At 52.3% G+C, this 19,868-nt stretch overlaps 1 protein-coding gene across 1 annotated transcript; it reads left to right on the forward strand.

Moving 5' to 3' along the window:
- Nucleotides 1-4,315: 4,315 nt before the first annotated feature.
- On the forward strand, nt 4,316-19,662 carry IGSF8 (immunoglobulin superfamily member 8). Its single transcript, XM_083167817.1, has 6 exons — nt 4,316-4,468; nt 6,811-7,185; nt 10,527-10,991; nt 13,712-14,128; nt 15,478-15,885; nt 18,567-19,662. The coding sequence occupies exons 1-6, from the start codon at nt 4,414-4,416 to the stop codon at nt 18,686-18,688; spliced, it is 1,842 nt and encodes a 613-aa protein (XP_083023943.1). The 5' UTR covers nt 4,316-4,413; the 3' UTR covers nt 18,689-19,662.
- Nucleotides 19,663-19,868: the final 206 nt, after the last annotated feature.

Raw genomic sequence — 19,868 nt, forward strand, 5'->3', positions numbered from 1 at the left:
GACAAACATTTCCAAAAAAGGTATACCCTTAGCGCAGAGTGTACATCCATGGTTCCCGCACAGACTATGATCGATGTGGGAGCCCAGTTGGATACAGTGCGTCAAAGGCTCTCCCTGCGAGAGGAACGTAGCCGGACACTGCAATCCCGCATACGAGGTCTTCTCTCACACATATGGGTGTCGGTTCATGCCTGCATGAGGGTCTTAGGGTCGATGGTTTTAACCTTCGACATTGCAGAATATGCACAATTCACTCTTGTCCGCTACAACGAGAGATCCTCAAAAAGTGATCAGGATCCTACACCAACCTCCCGGTCACAGCTGATAGCATTATCCCAGGAACAACATCTCTCACTCTCCTGGTGGCTTCTGGACTAGAACCTCACAGTGGGGAGATCATTTTGGATCCAACAGTGGACTCTCCTCACCATGGATGCCAATCTCCACTGTGACATAGCAGCGATCCTGCGGTATGGGGGCAGGGTGTGGCATGGGGCAGGAGATGGCAGGCAGGGGGTGGTATGAGGGCACGAGATGGCAGGGGATGTTATGGGGCAGGAGATGGCAGGCAGGGGTTGGTATGGGTCCATGAGATGGGTGGTATGGGGGCAGGAGATGGCAGGAAGGAGGTGGTATGAGGGCAAGAGATGGCAGGTAGGGGGTGGTATGAGGGCAGGAGATGGTAGGCAGTGGGTGGTATGAGGGCAAGAGATGGCAGGCAGGGGGTGGTATGGGGGCAGGAGATGGCAGGAAGGAGGTGGTATGAGGGCAAGAGATGGCAGGTAGGGGGTGGTATGAGGGCAGGAGATGGTAGGCAGTGGGTGGTATGAGGGCAAGAGATGGCAGGCAGTGGGTGGTATGAGGGCAAGAGATGGCAGGCAGGGGGTGGTATGGGGCCAGGAGATGGCAGGCAGTGGGTGGTATGAGGGTAGGAGATGTTAGGCTGGGGATGGCATGGAGGCAGATGATGGCAGGTGGTGGTATGAGGGTAGGAGATGGCAGGCAGCCGGAGGTATGGGTCAGGAGATGGCATGCAGAGGGTGGTATGGGGCAGGTGATGGCAGGCAGGGGGTGGTATGAGGGCAGGAGATGGTAGGCAGGGAGTGGAATGAGGGCAGTAGATGGCAGGCAGGGGGTGGTATGAGGGCAGGAGATGGCAGGCAATGGGTGGTATGAGGGCAAGAGATGGCAGGCAGGGGGTGGTATGAGGGTAAGAGATGGCAGACGTGGTGGTATGGGGGCAGGAGATGATAGGCTGGGGGTGGCATGGAGGCAGATAATGGCAGGCAGTGGGTGGTATGAGGGTAGGAGTTGACAGGCAGCCGGAGGTATGGGTCAGAGGATGGCATGCAGAGGGTGGTATGAGGGCAGGAGATGGCAGGCGGGTGGCATGAGGGCAGGAGATGGCAGGTAGGGTGTGGTATGGAGCAGGGTATGGCAGGCAGGGGGTGGTATGAGGGCAGGAGATGGGAGGCAGGGGTGGCATGGGGCAGGAGATTGCAGGCAGTGGGTGGTATGAGGGCAGGAGATGGCAGGCAGAGGGAGGTATGAGGGCAAGAGATGGCAGGCAGGGGGTGGTATGAGGGCAAGAGATGGCAGGCAGGGGGTGGTATGGGGGCAGGAGATGGCAGGAAGGAGGTGGTATGAGGGCAAGAGATGGCAGGTAGGGGGTGGTATGAGGGCAGGAGATGGTCGGCAGTGGGTGGTATGAGGGCAAGAGATGGCAGGCAGTGGGTGTTATGAGGGCAAGAGATGGCAGGCAGGGGGTGGTATGGGGGCAGGAGATGGCAGGAAGGAGGTGGTATGAGGGCAAGAGATGGCAGGTAGGGGGTGGTATGAGGGCAGGAGATGGTAGGCAGTGGGTGGTATGAGGGCAAGAGATGGCAGGCAGTGGGTGTTATGAGGGCAAGAGATGGCAGACAGGGGGTGGTATGAGGGCAAGAGATGGCAGGCAGGGGGTGGTATGGGGCCAGGAGATGGCAGGCAGTGGGTGGTATGAGGGCAAGAGATGGCAGCCAGGGGGTGGTATGGGGGCAGGAGATGGTAAGCTGGGGATGGCATGGAGGCAGATGATGGCAGGTAGTGGGTGGTATGAGGGTAGGAGATGGCAGGCAGCCGGAGGTATGGGTCAGGAGATGGCATGCAGAGGGTGGTATGGGGCAGGTGATGGCAGGCAGGGGGTGGTATGAGGGCAGGAGATGGTAGGCAGGGAGTGGAATGAGGGCAGTAGATGGCAGGCAGGGGGTGGTATGAGGGCAGGAGATGGCAGGCAGTGGGTGGTATGAGGGCAAGAGATGGCAGACAGGGGGTGGTATGAGGGTAAGAGATGGCAGACAGGGGGTGGTATGGGGGCAGGAGATGATAGGCTGGGGGTGGCATGGAGGCAGATAATGGCAGGCAGTGGGTGGTATGAGGGTAGGAGATGACAGGTAGCCGGAGGTATGGGTCAGAGGATGGCATGCAGGGGGTGGTATGAGGGCAGGAGATGGCAGGCAGGGGTGGCATGATGGCAAGAGATGGCGGGCAGGGGGTGGTATGGGGCCAGGAGATGGCAGGTAGGGTGTGGTATGGAGCAGGATATGGCAGGCAGGGGGTGGGAGGCAGGTGTGGCATGGGGCAGGAGATTGCAGGCAGTGGGTGGTATGAGGGCAGGAGATGGCAGGCAGAGGGAGGTATGAGGGCAAGAGATGGCAGGCAGGGGGTGGTATGAGGGCAAGAGATGGCAGGCAGGGGGTGTTATGGGGGCAGGAGTGGTATGGAGCAGGAGATGGCAGGCAAGGGGTGGAATGAGGGTAAGAGATGGCATGCAGGGGGTGGTATGGAGGCAGATGGCAGACAGGGGGTGGTATGGGGGTAGGAGATGGCAGGCAGGGGGTGGTATGGGGGTAGGAGGTGGTATGGGGCAGGAAGGGGTGGTATGAGGGGCAGGGAATGGTATGAGGGCAAGAGATGGCAGGCAGGGGGTGGTATGGGGCAGGAGATGGCAGGCAGGGGGTGGTATGAGGGCAGGAGATGGCAGGCAGTGGGTCGTATGAGTGCAAGAGATGGCAGGCAGGGGGTGGTATGGGGGCAGGAGATGGCAGGTAGGTTGTGGTATGGGGGCATGAGATGGCAGGCAGGGGGTGTTATGGGTGCAGGAGATGGCAAGCAGGGAGTGGTATGGGGCCAGGAGATGGCAGGTAGGGTGTGGTATGGAGCAGGATATGGCAGGCAGGAGGTGGTATGAGGGCAGGAGATGGCAGGCAGGGGGTGGGAGATGGCAGACAGGGGGTGGTATGGGGGCAGGAGATGGCAGGTAGGGTGTGGTATGGAGCAGGAGATGGCAGGCAGGGGGTGTAATGGGGGTGGGAGATGGCAGGCAGGGGGTGGTAAGGGGGTAGGAGATAGCAGGCAGGCAGGAATACCTCCCAACATTACCCTCTCCAGGAGGACACAATGCTCTGCTGCTGCACTTCCTAATTGTATGATTGCCAGCACCTGTGTTGAAGCACCTTTCTTATCAATTAACCTGTTCAACACAGGTGATGGCAATCATACATTACCAGGGAAGGCAAGGAGCAGAGCATTGTGTCCCTCCTGGAGAGGGTCATGTTGTGAGGTATGGACAGGGGTTGGTATGGGGGCTGGGGGTGGTATGAGGGCAGGAGATGGTAGGCTGGGGTGGTATGGGGGCATGAGATGGCAGGCAGGGGGTGATATGAGGGCATGAGATGGTAGGCTGGGGGTGGTATGGGGGCAGGAGTTGGTAGGCTAGGGGTGGGGGCAGGAGATGGTAGGCTGGGGTGGTATGAGGGCAGGAGATGGCAGGCAGGGGGTGATATGAGGGCATGAGATGGTAGGCTGGGGTGGTATGGGGGCAGGAGATGGCAGGCAGGGGGTTATATGAGGGCATGAGATGGTAGGCTGGGGGTGGTATGGGGGCAGGATATGGTAGGCTGGGGTGGTATGAGGGCAGGAGATGGCAGGCAGGGGGTGATATGAGGGCATGAGATGGTAGGCTGGGGGTGGTATGGGGGCAGGATATGGTAGGCTGGGGTGGTATGAGGGCAGGAGATGGCAGGCAGGGGGTGATATGAGGGCATGAGATGGTAGGCTGGGGGTGGTATGGGGGCAGGAGATGGCAGGCAGTGGGTTATATGAGGGCATGAGATGGTAGGCTGGGGGTGGTATGGGGGCAGGAGATGGTAGGCTGGGGTGGTATGAGGGCAGGAGATGGCAGGCAGGGGGTGATATGAGGGCATGAGATGGTAGGCTGGGGGTGGTATGGGGGCATGAGATGGCAGACGGGTTAGTATGGGGGCAGGGGGCGGTGCATGTACAGGTGACGGCACTAGGCCCCCACACCTGTGCCCTCGCCCACTCTCCGCCCCCTGGCAGGGTGACGCCCTGGGTGGGAGGAGCCGTCGCTGCAGGATGATGGAGGCGGCCGGGGATCTGCGCCGGGTGTCTGTGCTGCTGGCGGCTCTGGGTGAGCTCATCTCCCGTATATCATACATCCCCGCCCCACCTCACAGCTCCCCCCGGGTCACCACCACACACGGTCACCCTCTCACCCGCCCCGGTTCCCGCCCTACCACACAGCTCCCCCCCCCGGGTCACCAACACACATCGTGTCACCCCTCTCACCCGCCTCGGTTCCCGCCCAACCACACTCCTGCCTCGGGTCACCACCACACACCACCCTCACCCGCCCCTGGTCCTGCCTCGGGTCACCACCACACCCCCCTCACCCGCCCCTGGTCCTGCTAATGAAGGGATGCAGGATATTTATATGTTATACAGTCGTTAGGTCGTCATGCATACCTGCACACCTCCCAACACGACCCTCTCCAGGAGGGACACAATGCTCCATATCTGGACCTGTCTCCTAATTTAGTATCACCATCACCTGTACTGAAACGCCTTTCTTATCAATGACCCTGTTTAAAACAGGTGATGGCAATTATAAATTAAGAGGGAAGTCCAGGGACAGAGCGATCTGTCCCTCCTGGAGATGGGTATGGTCATGGCTTAGTTCAACACCTGAAATAGGTTGACATGGATGGAAGATCGACACAAGCATTAGATTGCCAATGGCTAGGTTGACAGTCCAAAGGTTAGACCTGCGGTATTTCCTGCCCTGCCATCCACTAGGGAGAATAGAATAGTGTGCCCGACGCAACCATGTAGACATTCGGGACATAATAAAGTGAAAAACCCATGTCAACCTAATGTTTGTGTCGACCTTCAATCCATGTTGACCTATTTGAAGTGTTATACTAAGCCATGTCGACCTATAGTGCCTTGTGAAAGAGAGGCTCCCAGTGGTGCCAAGCATAGGACATGCACCTGGTGGTGCCAGGCATCTGTAGGAGTATAGTGTGTGTATATATATATATATATATATATATGGCATACAGACACTGGCCACTGTGCAGAAGTATCTGGTATACACACACAGTATATATGGTATACAGACACAGGCCACTGTGCAGGAGCATATGGTGTACAGACATACAGTATATATATATATATATATATACATATATAGTGTACAGACACAGGCCACAGTATATGGTATACACACACAGTATGATTTTGTAGCAAAACAGAAATTACAGAAGTCTAAAGGAATATGATACACTGTGGAGGAAGTAAAGGTGCCCATACACTGTACAATTATTGTATACAATATCGCATCGCACAGGTTTTGTGATGCGATGAGATGAGCTCTAGTACAAAAAGTATGCGCAGCACATTGCATTGCAAAACTTGTGCGATGCGATGAGATGCGATTTTGTGTACAATAATTATACCGTGTATGGGCACCTTAAGAGAGACCGATTACAGCTTCTGGCCTAATGATGCGTTCCACGGGAGACCACGGTTGCGTTCCAAAGGACGCGGTCTCCGTGTTTGGCATTAAGGAAAAGGGTAACCCTGTAATTTCCTTATGTGAACAAAAGCTCCTATAGCGATCAATACACAAGGGGATCTTTTATGTGTATATGGTTTAGAATAACAGACTTTTGAGCATAAAGAATATTTGACCCCCTGACCCAGAACTAAAGAATGAGAGGTGTATATATAAGGACAGGACCCACTTCCAGTATACTGCCTGAAGAAGGGACAATCAGTTCCCGATACGCGTTGCAGGAGCATGGAGTGTGTCATTTTGGGAAGGAGGAGTTCAGGGTTGTGTATTTTTCAGCACCTGAAGGCCAGGTTTATCCGGAGAGCCACTTTGAGGAAGATCTTTCCTACAGGCGTTTTAATCACCAACATCTGGTAAAACCTCCATTCCCAATAGCTTTAAGATACTGCACAGTGGTCTTTTTATCTGCAAGATCCCTTGTTTCTAATTTTACATTGAGATTTTATTGTATTCCCTACTAATGTATAAATACATTTGTTATCCCTACAACATTTTACTACTTGGATTGTTATCTTTTTACATCATATATACTAATAGAGAGCCTCTATTGAGGCGAAGACACGCAAGATAAGGAAAGTAATGTTTGAATGTGTGCAGCTATTCCCTGGGAAGGTGTCAGTGCACAAAGTCACTTACCATTTCCTATATACACACTATATATGATATACAGACACAGACCACTGTGCAGTAGTATATGGTATACAGACACCGTACACACAGGCCACTGTGCAGTAGTATATGGTATACAGACATAGTATATATATGGTATACAGACACAGACCACTGTGCAGTAGTATATGGACTTTGCACCCTGGGCTTATCAGATACTTCTGGGTGCGGCTAACAGATGTGTTTGCTGTAATGATACATAGTTCCTCCTCCCCTTTCTCCCGCAGGTGTCTGCGTCTCACGGGAAGTGCATGTGCCTGCTGGACCCTTGTACCGCGTTGAGGGTACCTCTGTCTCTATCCTCTGTAACGTCAGCGGGTATGAAGGACCAGCCCTACAAAACTTTGAGTGGTTTGTGTACAGACCGTCCGCCCCGGATATTTCCATCTCTATCGCTAGCACCAAGGACCCAGCCTTCGCGTACGCGGTATACTCTTCACGTGTAAGCAGCGGAGAGGTGTATATACAACGCCAGAGCGGAGACAGCGTACAACTCCACATCAAGAGGCTGCGCAATGACGACGCTGGGGTATACGAGTGCTACACCCCAACAACGGATGCAAAATACCTGGGGACGTACAGCAGCAAAGTCGCCATGACAGGTACCAATACCCTTCTGTATAGATGCAAACTCGCCTGAGCATGTCGCTCAGCCTCCATTCCCAATAAAAATCCAATTGCTGATCGCGGAATCAAGGGCAACATGGCGCAAATCAGCACGTCGAGACGTATAATAGTGTTCATTCTAGCACCCGCCATCTTTGAAAATCCATGCAGTTCCTTTTCCCTGCCTGGGGTGTCGCTGTTTTCTGTGGGGTTTCTAGTAGTGTTTTCTGTATATCAGCACTGATAAGCAAACCAGACCTGTGCTAGAAACACCACAGCAGACAGCGACACCCCAGGCAGGGAAGAGGAACTGCATGGGTTTTCAAAGATAGCGGGTTCTAGAATGAACACTATATAATAATCACCGCTATACTGCACTACCACACGCTTCTCTGCTCACCAATATACTGCACTACCACACGCTTCTCTGCACACCAATATACTGCACTACCACACGCTTCTCTGCTCACCAATATACAGGACTACCACGCCGGTTCTCTGCTCACCAATATACAGCACTAACACACGCTTCTCTGCACACCAATATACTGCATTACCACACGCTTCTCTGCTCACCAATATACAGCACTACCACACGCTTCTCTGTACAACAATATACTGCACTACCACACGCTTCTCTGCACACCACTATACAGCACTACCACACGCTTCTCTGCACACCAATATACTGCACTACCACATGCTTCTCTGCACACCAATATACAGCACTACCACACGCTTCTCTGAACACCATTATACAGCACTACCACATGCTTCTCTGCACACCAATATACTGCATTACCACACGCTTCTCTGCTCACCAATATACAGCACTACCACACGCTTTTCTGCACACCAATATACAGCACTACTACACGCTTCTCTGCTCACCAATATACAGCATTACCACACGCTTTTCTGCACACCAATATACAGCACTACTACACGCTTCTCTGCTCACCAATATACAGCACTACCACACGCTTCTCTGCACATCAATATTCTGCTTTACCACGCTCTTCTCTGCTCACCAATATACTGCACTACAACGCTCTTCTCTGCTCACCAATATACTGCACTACAACACGCTTCTCTGCACACCAATATATTGCACTACCACACGCTTTTCTGCACACCAATATACAGCACTACTACACGCTTCTCTGCTCACCAATATACAGCACTACCACACGCTTTTCTGCACACCAATATACAGCACTACTACACGCTTCTCTGCTCACCAATATACAGCACTACCACACGCTTCTCTGCACATCAATATTCTGCTTTACCACGCTCTTCTCTGCTCACCAATATACTGCACTACAACGCTCTTCTCTGCTCACCAATATACTGCACTACAACACGCTTCTCTGCACACCAATATATTGCATTACCACACGCTTCTCTGCTCACCAATATACAGCACTACCACGCCGGTTTTCTACTCACTAATATACAGCACTACCACACGCTTCTCTGCACACCAATATACAGCACTACCACACACTTCTCTGCACACCAATATACTGCACTACCACACGCTTCTCTGCACACCAATATACTGCACTACCACACGCTTCTCTGCTCACCAATATACAGCACTACCACACGCTTCTCTGTACAACAATATACTGCACTACCACACGCTTCTCTGCACAACAATATACTGCACTACCACATGCTTCTCTGCACACCAATATACTGCACTACCACACGCTTCTCTGCACACCATTATACAGCACTACCACATGCTTCTCTGCACACCAATATACAGCACTACCACACGCTTCTCTGCTCACCAATATACAGCACTACCACATGCTTCTCTTTACAACAATATACTGCACTACCACACGCTTCTCTGCACAACAATATACTGCACTACCACATGCTTCTCTGCACACCAATATACAGCACTACCACACGCTTCTCTGCACACCATTATACAGCACTACCACATGCTTCTCTGCACACCAATATACTGCATTACCACACGCTTCTCTGCTCACCAATATACAGCACTACCACACGCTTTTCTGCACACCAATATACAGCACTACTACACGCTTCTCTGCTCATCAATATACAGCACTACCACACGCTTCTCTGCACATCAATATTCTGCATTACCACGCTCTTCTCTGCTCACCAATATACTGCACTACAACGCTCTTCTCTGCACACCAATATACTGCACTACCACACGCTCCTCTGCTCACCAGTATACTGCATTACCACACGCTTCTCTGCTCACCAATATATCGGCACTACCACACGCTTCTCTGCTCACCAATATACAGCACTACCACACGCTTCTCTGCTCACCAATATACAGCACTACCACACGCTTCTCTGCACACAAATATACTGCATTACCACACGCTTCTCTGCACACCAATATACTGCACTACCACACGCTCCTCTGTTCACCAATATACTGCACTACAAAACCCTTCTCTGCACACCAATATACTGCACTACCACACGCTTCTCTGCACACCAATATGCTGCACTACCACGCGGTTCTCTGCTCACCAATATACAGCACTACCACACGCTTCTCTGCTCACCAATATACAGCACTACCACACGCTTCTCTGCTCAACATTATACTGCATTACCACAAGCTTCTCTGCTCACCATTATACTGCATTACCACAACCTTCTCTGCACACCAATATACCGCACTACCACACGCTTCTCTGCTCACCATTATACTGCATTATCACATGCTTCTCTGCTCACCATTATACTGCATTACCACATGATTCTCTGCTCACCATTATACTGCACCGTCACATGCATCTCTGCTCACCATTATACCGCACTACCACACGCTTCTCTGCTCATCAATATACAGCACTACCACATGCATCTCTGCTCACCATTATACTGCACCGTCACATGCATCTCTGCTCACCATTATACTGCACCGTCACATGCATCTCTGCTCACTACTATACCCATTTGCCACACACTTCTCTGCTCACCATATACCGCACTGTCACACCATTGTATGCAGGGTTGCAGCAAGGCGGTAGTGCACATCTTGTACATCTCGTCACCTGACTCTTGTGTTGTTGTTGGGGTGCTGTCGGATACCCCGTCCCCAGCCAGAGTCTTGTGCAGTGTCAGGCGCTGGTAGGAAAGTGTCAGGCGTTTCAGCTGACGCAGCAGTGATGCCATATATGTGATGCATGACATTGTGATCTGTAAGCGACAGGATGATAATAATGGTGCCAGTCATACGGCATGGGCTGCCAGTCCTTGTGCCATGGCACGGAGAGTATGCCCCATGTAACTGCTGATGTCGCCCGTCTCTATTCTCTTGCAGTTGTTCCTGACACTCTACAAGTGTATGCCAAGTCTGCCACCAAGGGTCGTCTGAATGCTGGTGCCCCCCTGCAGCTGCAGCTGGTAGAGGGTAGAGAGCTGCACCTCTCCTGCGCTGCCCAGACGGACTCCCTGCATCATTCTCATGTATCTGTGTCATTTGCAGTCAGCGCTCCCGGAGCACCGGTGGGGCGAGAGACTCTGCAGAGCATCATCTCTGTGCTGCGGGACTTCAGCGTGGAGACCGCCAGCACCACGGTGTACAGTGACCGATACAGTAACGGAGAGATACGAGTGGAGAAGTCTGACAATGTCACCTATAGGATGGTTATCTCCCGGGTCCGCCCGCAGGATTCCGGCAACTATCACTGTACTGCGGCACAGTGGATCCAGGATCCAGATAGGAGCTGGCAGAGAATAACCGAGAAGAGATCTGTGCTGGCCCAAGTCACAGTCCAGAGCGTAGGTGAGATGTGCTGTCTGTCACTGTGCAGGTGAGATGTGCTGTCTGTCACTGTGCAGGTGCGATGTGCGGTCTGTCACTGCAGGCGAGATGTGCTGTCTGTCACTGTGCCGGTGAGATGTGCTGTCTGTCACTGTGCAGGCGAGATGTGCTGTCTGTCACTGTGCAGGTGAGATGTGCTGTCTGTCACTGTGCAGGCGAGATGTGCTGTCTGTCACTGTGCAGGTGAGATGTGCTGTCTGTCACTGTGCAGGCGAGATGTGCTGTCTGTCACTGTGCAGGCGAGATGTGCTGTCTGTCACTGTGCAGGCGAGATGTGCTGTCTGTCACTGTGCAGGCGAGATGTGCGGTCTGTCACTGTGCAGGCGAGATGTGCGGTCTGTCACTGTGCAGGCGAGATGTGCGGTCTGTCACTGTGCAGGCGAGATGTGCTGTCTGTCACTGTGCAGGCGAGATGTGCTGTCTGTCACTGTGCAGGCGAGATGTGCGGTCTGTCACTGTGCAGGCGAGATGTGCTGTCTGTCACTGTGCAGGCGAGATGTGCTGTCTGTCACTGTGCAGGCGAGATGTGCTGTCTGTCACTGTACAGGCGAGATGTGCTGTCTGTCACTGTGTAGGCGAGATGTGCTGTCTGTCACTGTGCAGGCGAGATGTGCTGTCTGTCACTGTGCAGGTGAGATGTGCTGTCTGTCACTGTGCAGGCGAGATGTGCTGTGTGCTGTCTGTCACTGTGCAGGCGAGATGTGCTGTCTGTCACTGTGCAGGTGAGATGTGCTGTCTGTCACTGTGCAGGCGAGATGTGCGGTCTGTCACTGTGCAGGTGAGATGTGCTTTCTGTCACTGTGCAGGCGAGATGTGCTGTCTGTCACTGTGTAGGCGAGATGTGCTGTCTGTCACTGTGCAGGTGAGATGTGCTGTCTGTCACTGTGCAGGCGAGATGTGCTGTCTGTCACTGTGCAGGCGAGATGTGCGGTCTGTCACTGTGCAGGCGAGATGTGCGGTCTGTCACTGTGCAGGCGAGATGTGCGGTCTGTCACTGTGCAGGTGAGATGTGCTGTCTGTCACTGTGCAGGCGAGATGTGCTGTCTGTCACTGTGCAGGCGAGATGTGCTGTCTGTCACTGTGCAGGCGAGATGTGCTGTCTGTCACTGTGCAGGCGAGATGTGCGGTCTGTCACTGTGCAGGCGAGATGTGCGGTCTGTCACTGTGCAGGCGAGATGTGCGGTCTGTCACTGTGCAGGCGAGATGTGCGGTCTGTCACTGTGCAGGCGAGATGTGCTGTCTGTCACTGTGCAGGCGAGATGTGCGGTCTGTCACTGTGCAGGCGAGATGTGCTGTCTGTCACTGTGCAGGCGAGATGTGCTGTCTGTCACTGTGCAGGCGAGATGTGCTGTCTGTCACTGTGCAGGCGAGATGTGCTGTCTGTCACTGTGCAGGCGAGATGTGCTGTCTGTCACTGTGTAGGCGAGATGTGCTGTCTGTCACTGTGCAGGCGAGATGTGCTGTCTGTCACTGTGCAGGTGAGATGTGCTGTCTGTCACTGTGCAGGCGAGATGTGCTGTGTGCTGTCTGTCACTGTGCAGGCGAGATGTGCTGTCTGTCACTGTGCAGGTGAGATGTGCTGTCTGTCACTGTGCAGGTGAGATGTGCTGTCTGTCACTGTACAGGCGAGATGTGCGGTCTGTCACTGTGCAGGCGAGATGTGCGGTCTGTCACTGTGCAGGTGAGATGTGCTGTCTGTCACTGTGCAGGCGAGATGTGCTGTCTGTCACTGTGTAGGTGAGATGTGCTGTCTGTCACTGTGCAGGCGAGATGTGCTGTCTGTCACTGTGTAGGTGAGATGTGCTGTCTGTCACTGTGCAGGCGAGATGTGCTGTCTGTCACTGTGCAGGCGAGATGTGCTGTGTGCTGTCTGTCACTGTGCAGGCGAGATGTGCTGTCTGTCACTGTGCAGGCGAGATGTGCGGTCTGTCACTGTGTAGGCGAGATGTGCTGTCTGTCACTGTGCAGGCGAGATGTGCTGTCTGTCACTGTGCAGGCGAGATGTGCTGTCTGTCACTGTGCAGGCGAGATGTGCTGTCTGTCACTGTGCAGGTGAGATGTGCTGTCTGTCACTGTACAGGCGAGATGTGCGGTCTGTCACTGTGTAGGCGAGATGTGCTGTCTGTCACTGTGCAGGCGAGATGTGCTGTCTGTCACTGTGCAGGCGAGATGTGCTGTCTGTCACTGTGCAGGCGAGATGTGCTGTCTGTCACTGTGCAGGCGAGATGTGCTGTCTGTCACTGTGCAGGCGAGATGTGCTGTCTGTCACTGTAGAGGTGAGATGTGCTGTCTGTCACTGTAGAGGTGAGATGTGCTGTCTGTCACTGTAGAGGTGAGATGTGCTGTCTGTCACTGTGCAGGCGAGATGTGCTGTCTGTCACTGTGCAGGCGAGATGTGCTGTCTGTCACTGTGCAGGCGAGATGTGCTGTCTGTCACTGTGCAGGCGAGATGTGCTGTCTGTCACTGTGCAGGCGAGATGTGCTGTCTGTCACTGTGCAGGCGAGATGTGCTGTCTGTCACTGTGCAGGCGAGATGTGCTGTCTGTCACTGTGCAGGCGTGATACACTGTCACTGGGCAATATAGTATGACCCACCAGGAAGCCCCCCTCCCAGGTATAATCGTATGACCCGCTAGGAAACCTATTGAGATCCTACACTCACTCTGAACATTTGTTTTTAGAGTCCCAGCTGAAGGTTTCGTCTAGACCTAATGAGGTCCATGTCCAGTCTGGAGAGACGGTGGAGCTCTTCTGCAATGCATCAATGATGGCCCCTCCAGATGTTCTTTTCAATGTGGAATGGTGGCTGACAACCAGGCAAGGTTCTCCTGGGCAGCTGGTGGCATCACTGACCACGGATGGAGTTGCCTTTTTGGGTGAGCGGTACACGGGTGGTGATGTGGGAACACGGCACATATCTCTGGAGAAGATCTCGCAGTCTCCCAGCTGCTTCCGTCTGAGAATATACTCTGCTCAGCCTGGCGATACTGGGACTTACAGGTGCCACGTCAAAGCATTCATATCATACCCAGGAGCGAGACTGGAGGAAGTGTCCAGCAAGGTGTCACAGGATGTCAGCGTGCTTCTGAGAGCACAGGGTAAGGACAGCTGGTCCCTATAGCCAGCTTTGTAAGTTCCTGGGTACATCCTTGCCATGTCCACTGATACGTGGCCGGGTCTCTATATCAGTAGTTCTAGGTCATTACCAACTGGGTACATACCTGTCACATTCTCATGCACCCTGATACGTGGCCGGGTCTCTATATCAGTGGTTCTAGGTCATTACCAACTGGGTACATACCTGTCACGTTCTCATGCAGCCTGATACATGGCCGGGACTCTATATCAGTGGTTCTAGGTCATTACTAACTGGGTACATACCTGCCATGTTTTGATGTAGCCTGATACATGACCAGGACTCTATATCAGTGGTTCTAGGTAATTACTAACTGGGTACATACCTGCCATGTTCTCATGCAGCCTTATACATGGCCAGGACTCTATATCAGTGGTTCTAGGTAATTACTAACTGGGTACATACCTGCCATGTTCTCATGCAGCCTTATACATGGCCGGGACTCTATATCAGTAGTTCTAGGTCATTACTAACTGGGTACATACCTGCCATGTTCTCATGCAGCCTTATACATGGCCGGGACTCTATATCAGTAGTTCTAGGTCATTACTAACTGGGTACATACCTGCCACGTTCTCATGCAGCCTGATACATGGCCGGGACTCTATATCAGTGGTTCTAGGTCATTACTAACTGGGTACATACCTGCCACGTCCTCATGCAGCCTGATACATGGCCGGGACTCTATATCAGTGGGTCTAGGTCATTACTAACTGGGTACATACCTGCCACGTTCTCATGCAGCCTGATACATGGCCGGGACTCTATATCAGTGGTTCTAGGTCATTACTAACTTGGTACATACCTGCCACGTTCTCATGCAGCCTGATACATGGCCGGGACTCTATATCAGTGGTTCTAGGTCATTACTAACTGGGTACATACCTGCCACGTCCTCATGCAGCCTGATACATGGCCGGGACTCTATATCAGTGGTTCTAGGTCATTACTAACTGGGTACATACCTGCCACGTTCTCATGCAGCCTGATACATGGCCTGGTCTCTATATCAGTGGTTCAAGGGTAATTACTAACTGGGTACATACCTGCCACGTCCTCATGCAGCCTGATACATGGCCGGGACTCTATATCAGTGGTTCTAGGTCATTACTAACTGGGTACATACCTGCCACGTCCTCTTGCAGCCTGATACATGGCCAGGTCTCTATATTAGTGGTAGCCATATTCTCGTCTCACCATACAGGCCATAGAACGTAATCCTGGGTGTTGAGAACCCCAGGGACTGGTGATGGGACAGCCAGGATTCCGCACAATATGGTCACTACATAGATGTAACTCTATGTATTACAGATGTGGTGCTGAAGGCCGTTGCAATGCTGGACTCTCCCACACTCTATCATGGAGACACTGCTGTCCTGCACTGCAATATCACAGTGGATGCACTACAGACTGTACACACCGCTGTCGGCTGGTGGGTGGAACTGGCCGGGGACAAGCCAAATGAGAGAACCGGTAAACTTGTGGCTTCCATTAACCGCCAGGGTGTGTCCGAGACGGGGACGCGATACTCAGGAGAGGACGTCAGCACGGACAAGGTTGGACCTCAGTGCTACCGGCTGCGTTTGTACAACATCCGAGCAGAGGATGACGGGGTGTATCACTGTGCAGTCACCACATGGATCCAGTACCCAGATGGCAGCTGGTACAAAGCCGCCTCTGCAAAGTCCAATGTCATCAGACTGTACCCATATGCCCACGGTATGTGTTCACTATTACAAATCCTCCTACTTTTCTTTTGGGTATTCGCATTACATGAAAGGAGAGACCCATTTCTCCTCACTACTCTCCTGTCAGATCTCCATCATACGTGGTGTGAGACCAACATCTCCTCACTACACTCCTGTCAGATCTTCATCATATGTGGTGCGAGACCAGCGTCTCCTCACTACACTCCTGTCAGATCTTCATCATATGTGGTGCGAGACCAGCGTCTCCTCACTACTCTCCTGTCAGATCTCCATCATACGTGGTGCGAGAGACCAGCATCTCCTCACTACTCTCCTGTCAGATCTCCATCATACGTGGTGCGAGAGACCAGCGTCTCCTCACTACTCTCCTGTCAGACCACCATCATACATGGTGTGAGATACCAGCATCTCCTCACTACTCTCCGGTCAGATCACCATCATACGTGGTGCGAGCGACCAACGTCTCCTCACTACTCTCCTGTCAGATCTCCATTATACATGGTGCGAGCGACAAGCATCTCCTCATTACTCTCCTGTCAGATCACCATCATACGTGGTGCGAGCGACCAGCATCTCCTCACTACTCTCCTGTCAGATCACCATCATACGTGGTGCGAGATACCAGCGTCTCCTCACTGCTCTCCTGTCAGATCACCATCATACGTGGTGCGAGACCAGCATCTCCTCACTACTCTCCTGTCAGATCACCATCATACGTGGTGCGAGACCAGCATCTCCTCACTACTCTCCTGTCAGATCACCATCATACGTGGTTCAAGACCAGCGTCTCCTCACTACTCTCCTGTCAGATCACCATCATACGTGGTGCGAGACCAGCGTCTCCTCACTACTCTCCTGTCCGATCACCATCATACGTGGTGCGAGAGACCAGCGTCTCCTCACTACTCTCCTGTCAGATCACCATCATACGTGGTGCGAGAGACCAGCGTCTCCTCACTACTCTCCTGTCAGATCACCATCATACGTGGTGCGAGCGGCCAGCGGCTCCTCACTGCTCTCCTGTCAGATCACCATCATACGTAGTGTGAGACCAGCGTCTCCTCACTACTCTCCTGTCAGATCACCATCATACGTGGTGTAAGACAGCGTCTCCTCACTACTCTCCTGTCAGATCACCAACATACGTGGTGTGACAGACCAGCGTCTCCTCAATACACTCCTGTCAGATCTCCATCATACGTGGTGCGAGAGACCAGCATCTCCTCACTACTCCTGTCAGATCACCATCATACGTGGTGCGAGAGACCAGCATCTCCTCAATACTCTCCTGTCAGATCACCATCATACGTGGTGCGAGAGACCAGCATCTCCTCACTTCTCCTATCAGATCACCATCATACGTGGTGCGAGAGACCAGCATCTCCTCACTACTCTCCTGTCAGATCACCATCATACGTGGTGTGAGATACCTGCGTCTCCTCACTGCTCTCCTGTCAGATCACCATCATACGTGGTGGGAGGGACCAGCATCTCCTCACTACTCTCCTGTCAGATCACCAACATACGTGGTGTGAGAGACCATCATCTCCTCACTGCTCCTGTCAGATTACCATCATACGTGGTGCGAGCGACCAGCATCTCCTCACTACTCTCCTGTCAGATCACCATCATACGTAGTGTGAGACCAGCGTCTCCTCACTACTCTCCTGTCAGATCACCATCATACGTGGTGTAAGACAGCGTCTCCTCACTACTCTCCTGTCAGATCACCAACATACGTGGTGTGACAGACCAGCGTCTCCTCAATACACTCCTGTCAGATCTCCATCATACGTGGTGCGAGAGACCAGCATCTCCTCACTACTCCTGTCAGATCACCATCATACGTGGTGCGAGAGACCAGCATCTCCTCAATACTCTCCTGTCAGATCACCATCATACATGGTGCGAGAGACCAGCATCTCCTCACTACTCCTATCAGATCACCATCATACGTGGTGCGAGAGACCAGCATCTCCTCACTACTCTCCTGTCAGATCACCATCATACGTGGTGTGAGATACCTGCGTCTCCTCACTGCTCTCCTGTCAGATCACCATCATACGTGGTGGGAGGGACCAGCATCTCCTCACTACTCTCCTGTCAGATCACCAACATACGTGGTGTGAGAGACCATCATCTCCTCACTGCTCCTGTCAGATTACCATCATACGTGGTGCGAGCGACCAGCATCTCCTCACTACTCTCCTGTCAGATCACCATCATACGTGGTGCAAGAGACCAGCATCTCCTCACTACTCTCCTGTCAGATCACCATCATACGTGGTGTGAGAGACCAGCATCTCCTCAATACTCTCCTGTCAGATCACCATCATACGTGGTGCGAGAGACCAGCATCTCCTCACTACTCCTGTCAGATCACCATCATACGTGGTGCGAGAGACCAGCGTCTCCTCACTACTCTCCTGTCAGATCACCATCATACGTGGTGCTTTGAGGCCAGCATCTCCTCACTTCACTCCTGTTAGATCTCCATCATACGTGGTGTGAGAGACCAGCATCTCCTCACTACTCTCCTGTCAGATCACCATCATACGTGGTGTGAGAGACCATCATCTCCTCACTGCTCTCCATTTGTGTAAACCACAAGTCTCAGGTTGGGTTTGTGTCTCCATTGTACATCTATAGAACGTCTCTTCCTCTGGACTGCTGATCTTCTCTGTCTTTCAGCTAAGGATCTCCTGCTGATCCCAATGATCGGTGGCATCGCCAGCGCACTGTTTGTCGGAATCACCATCCTCTCCACTGTCACCTGCTGCTATTTGCGACGTCTCCGTTCCCGAACAAAGTGAAGCTGTCCGAGGAGGGAGTAGAGACTGTGGTTTCCATGATACATTTCCGAGGTGTTTGTCCAGTGTTGTAGATGGAGAAGATGGTGGCTGTCCCTGCAATGTGATGATTACACTTCATGGATTATCCTGTTCCGACCAGCAATTGTTCATAGACCATGTTCCTAAGACATTTCTCTGTGTGGATAATGAAGGAGGTCGTATTGGGCGAGGTGCTGGGGTATAAGGAGTGTTTATGTAGCTTAAAGCACAATAGACCTTTCCGTAGTTGCACCTTAGGGATAAGGAGGGGTTACACATGGTTACATTTCCACATACCTGATTGGCCTAATTAAATTACTATGAAAGCTGCATCCCTCATTCAGATTTAGGAGAAGATTTGCACCATGTTATGATTCGGGGAGAGGGAGGGGGTGACCTGTGTTTTTTTTACATTGGGGACCTTGTGTGACTGTATGTGGGTGCCGTCCCTATGACCCTCTTCATTTGTTCCCAATGGGATCTCAGACCACGCCCTGTAATTGTGCGGCTCCACCCCTGATCTGCGGACATTTCTGGTGAGAGAATCAGGTGGAGTTCGCGTTCATGTTGAATACAGGAAAGCAATGCTGAAACCCAGATGTGACTGTAAATCCCAGGGGTAGTATGGAATCTATCTCCTCCCCCTCATTAGCATAATGCATTTCCCATGTTCTGTGTATGTCTTACATGTTGTATGGCACGTGTCGGAGTACCCTATTACTGTGAATAGGTGGTATGTGTGTAATACACAGTGTTCCTGCCGTGTCCCCTCAGCGCCATGTGCCAAATGGGAGGCATTATAGAAGGGATACTGAGCCGGAAATTATATTGATACAATGAATCTGATATACAGACGTCTATCATCCAATCCACACCGGATGCTACTGTGTGAGTCGCCATCTCCTGGGGAAATTCCGCACCAATCTTATTCATCCAAAATAAATATATTTCCATCATTTTCTTTTCTTCTTTTTCTTCATCTTATTCCACCTGACAAATGGATATTTACAACCTTAGAATACCACAAAGGTTCATGGGTAATTTATCCGCTTGTCCTAGTATGCCGGTGGTAACATTCCCAATGGAGCTGGGTACCAGGTAGTGACGGTGCGGGAGCTGAGTACCAGGTACTGTAGTTATGGTGTGAGAGCTGAGTACAGTA

Source organism: Crinia signifera, chromosome 12 (assembly GCF_055691185.1).
Source record: "Crinia signifera chromosome 12, ASM5569118v1, whole genome shotgun sequence".
Classification (NCBI taxonomy): domain Eukaryota; kingdom Metazoa; phylum Chordata; class Amphibia; order Anura; family Myobatrachidae; genus Crinia; species Crinia signifera.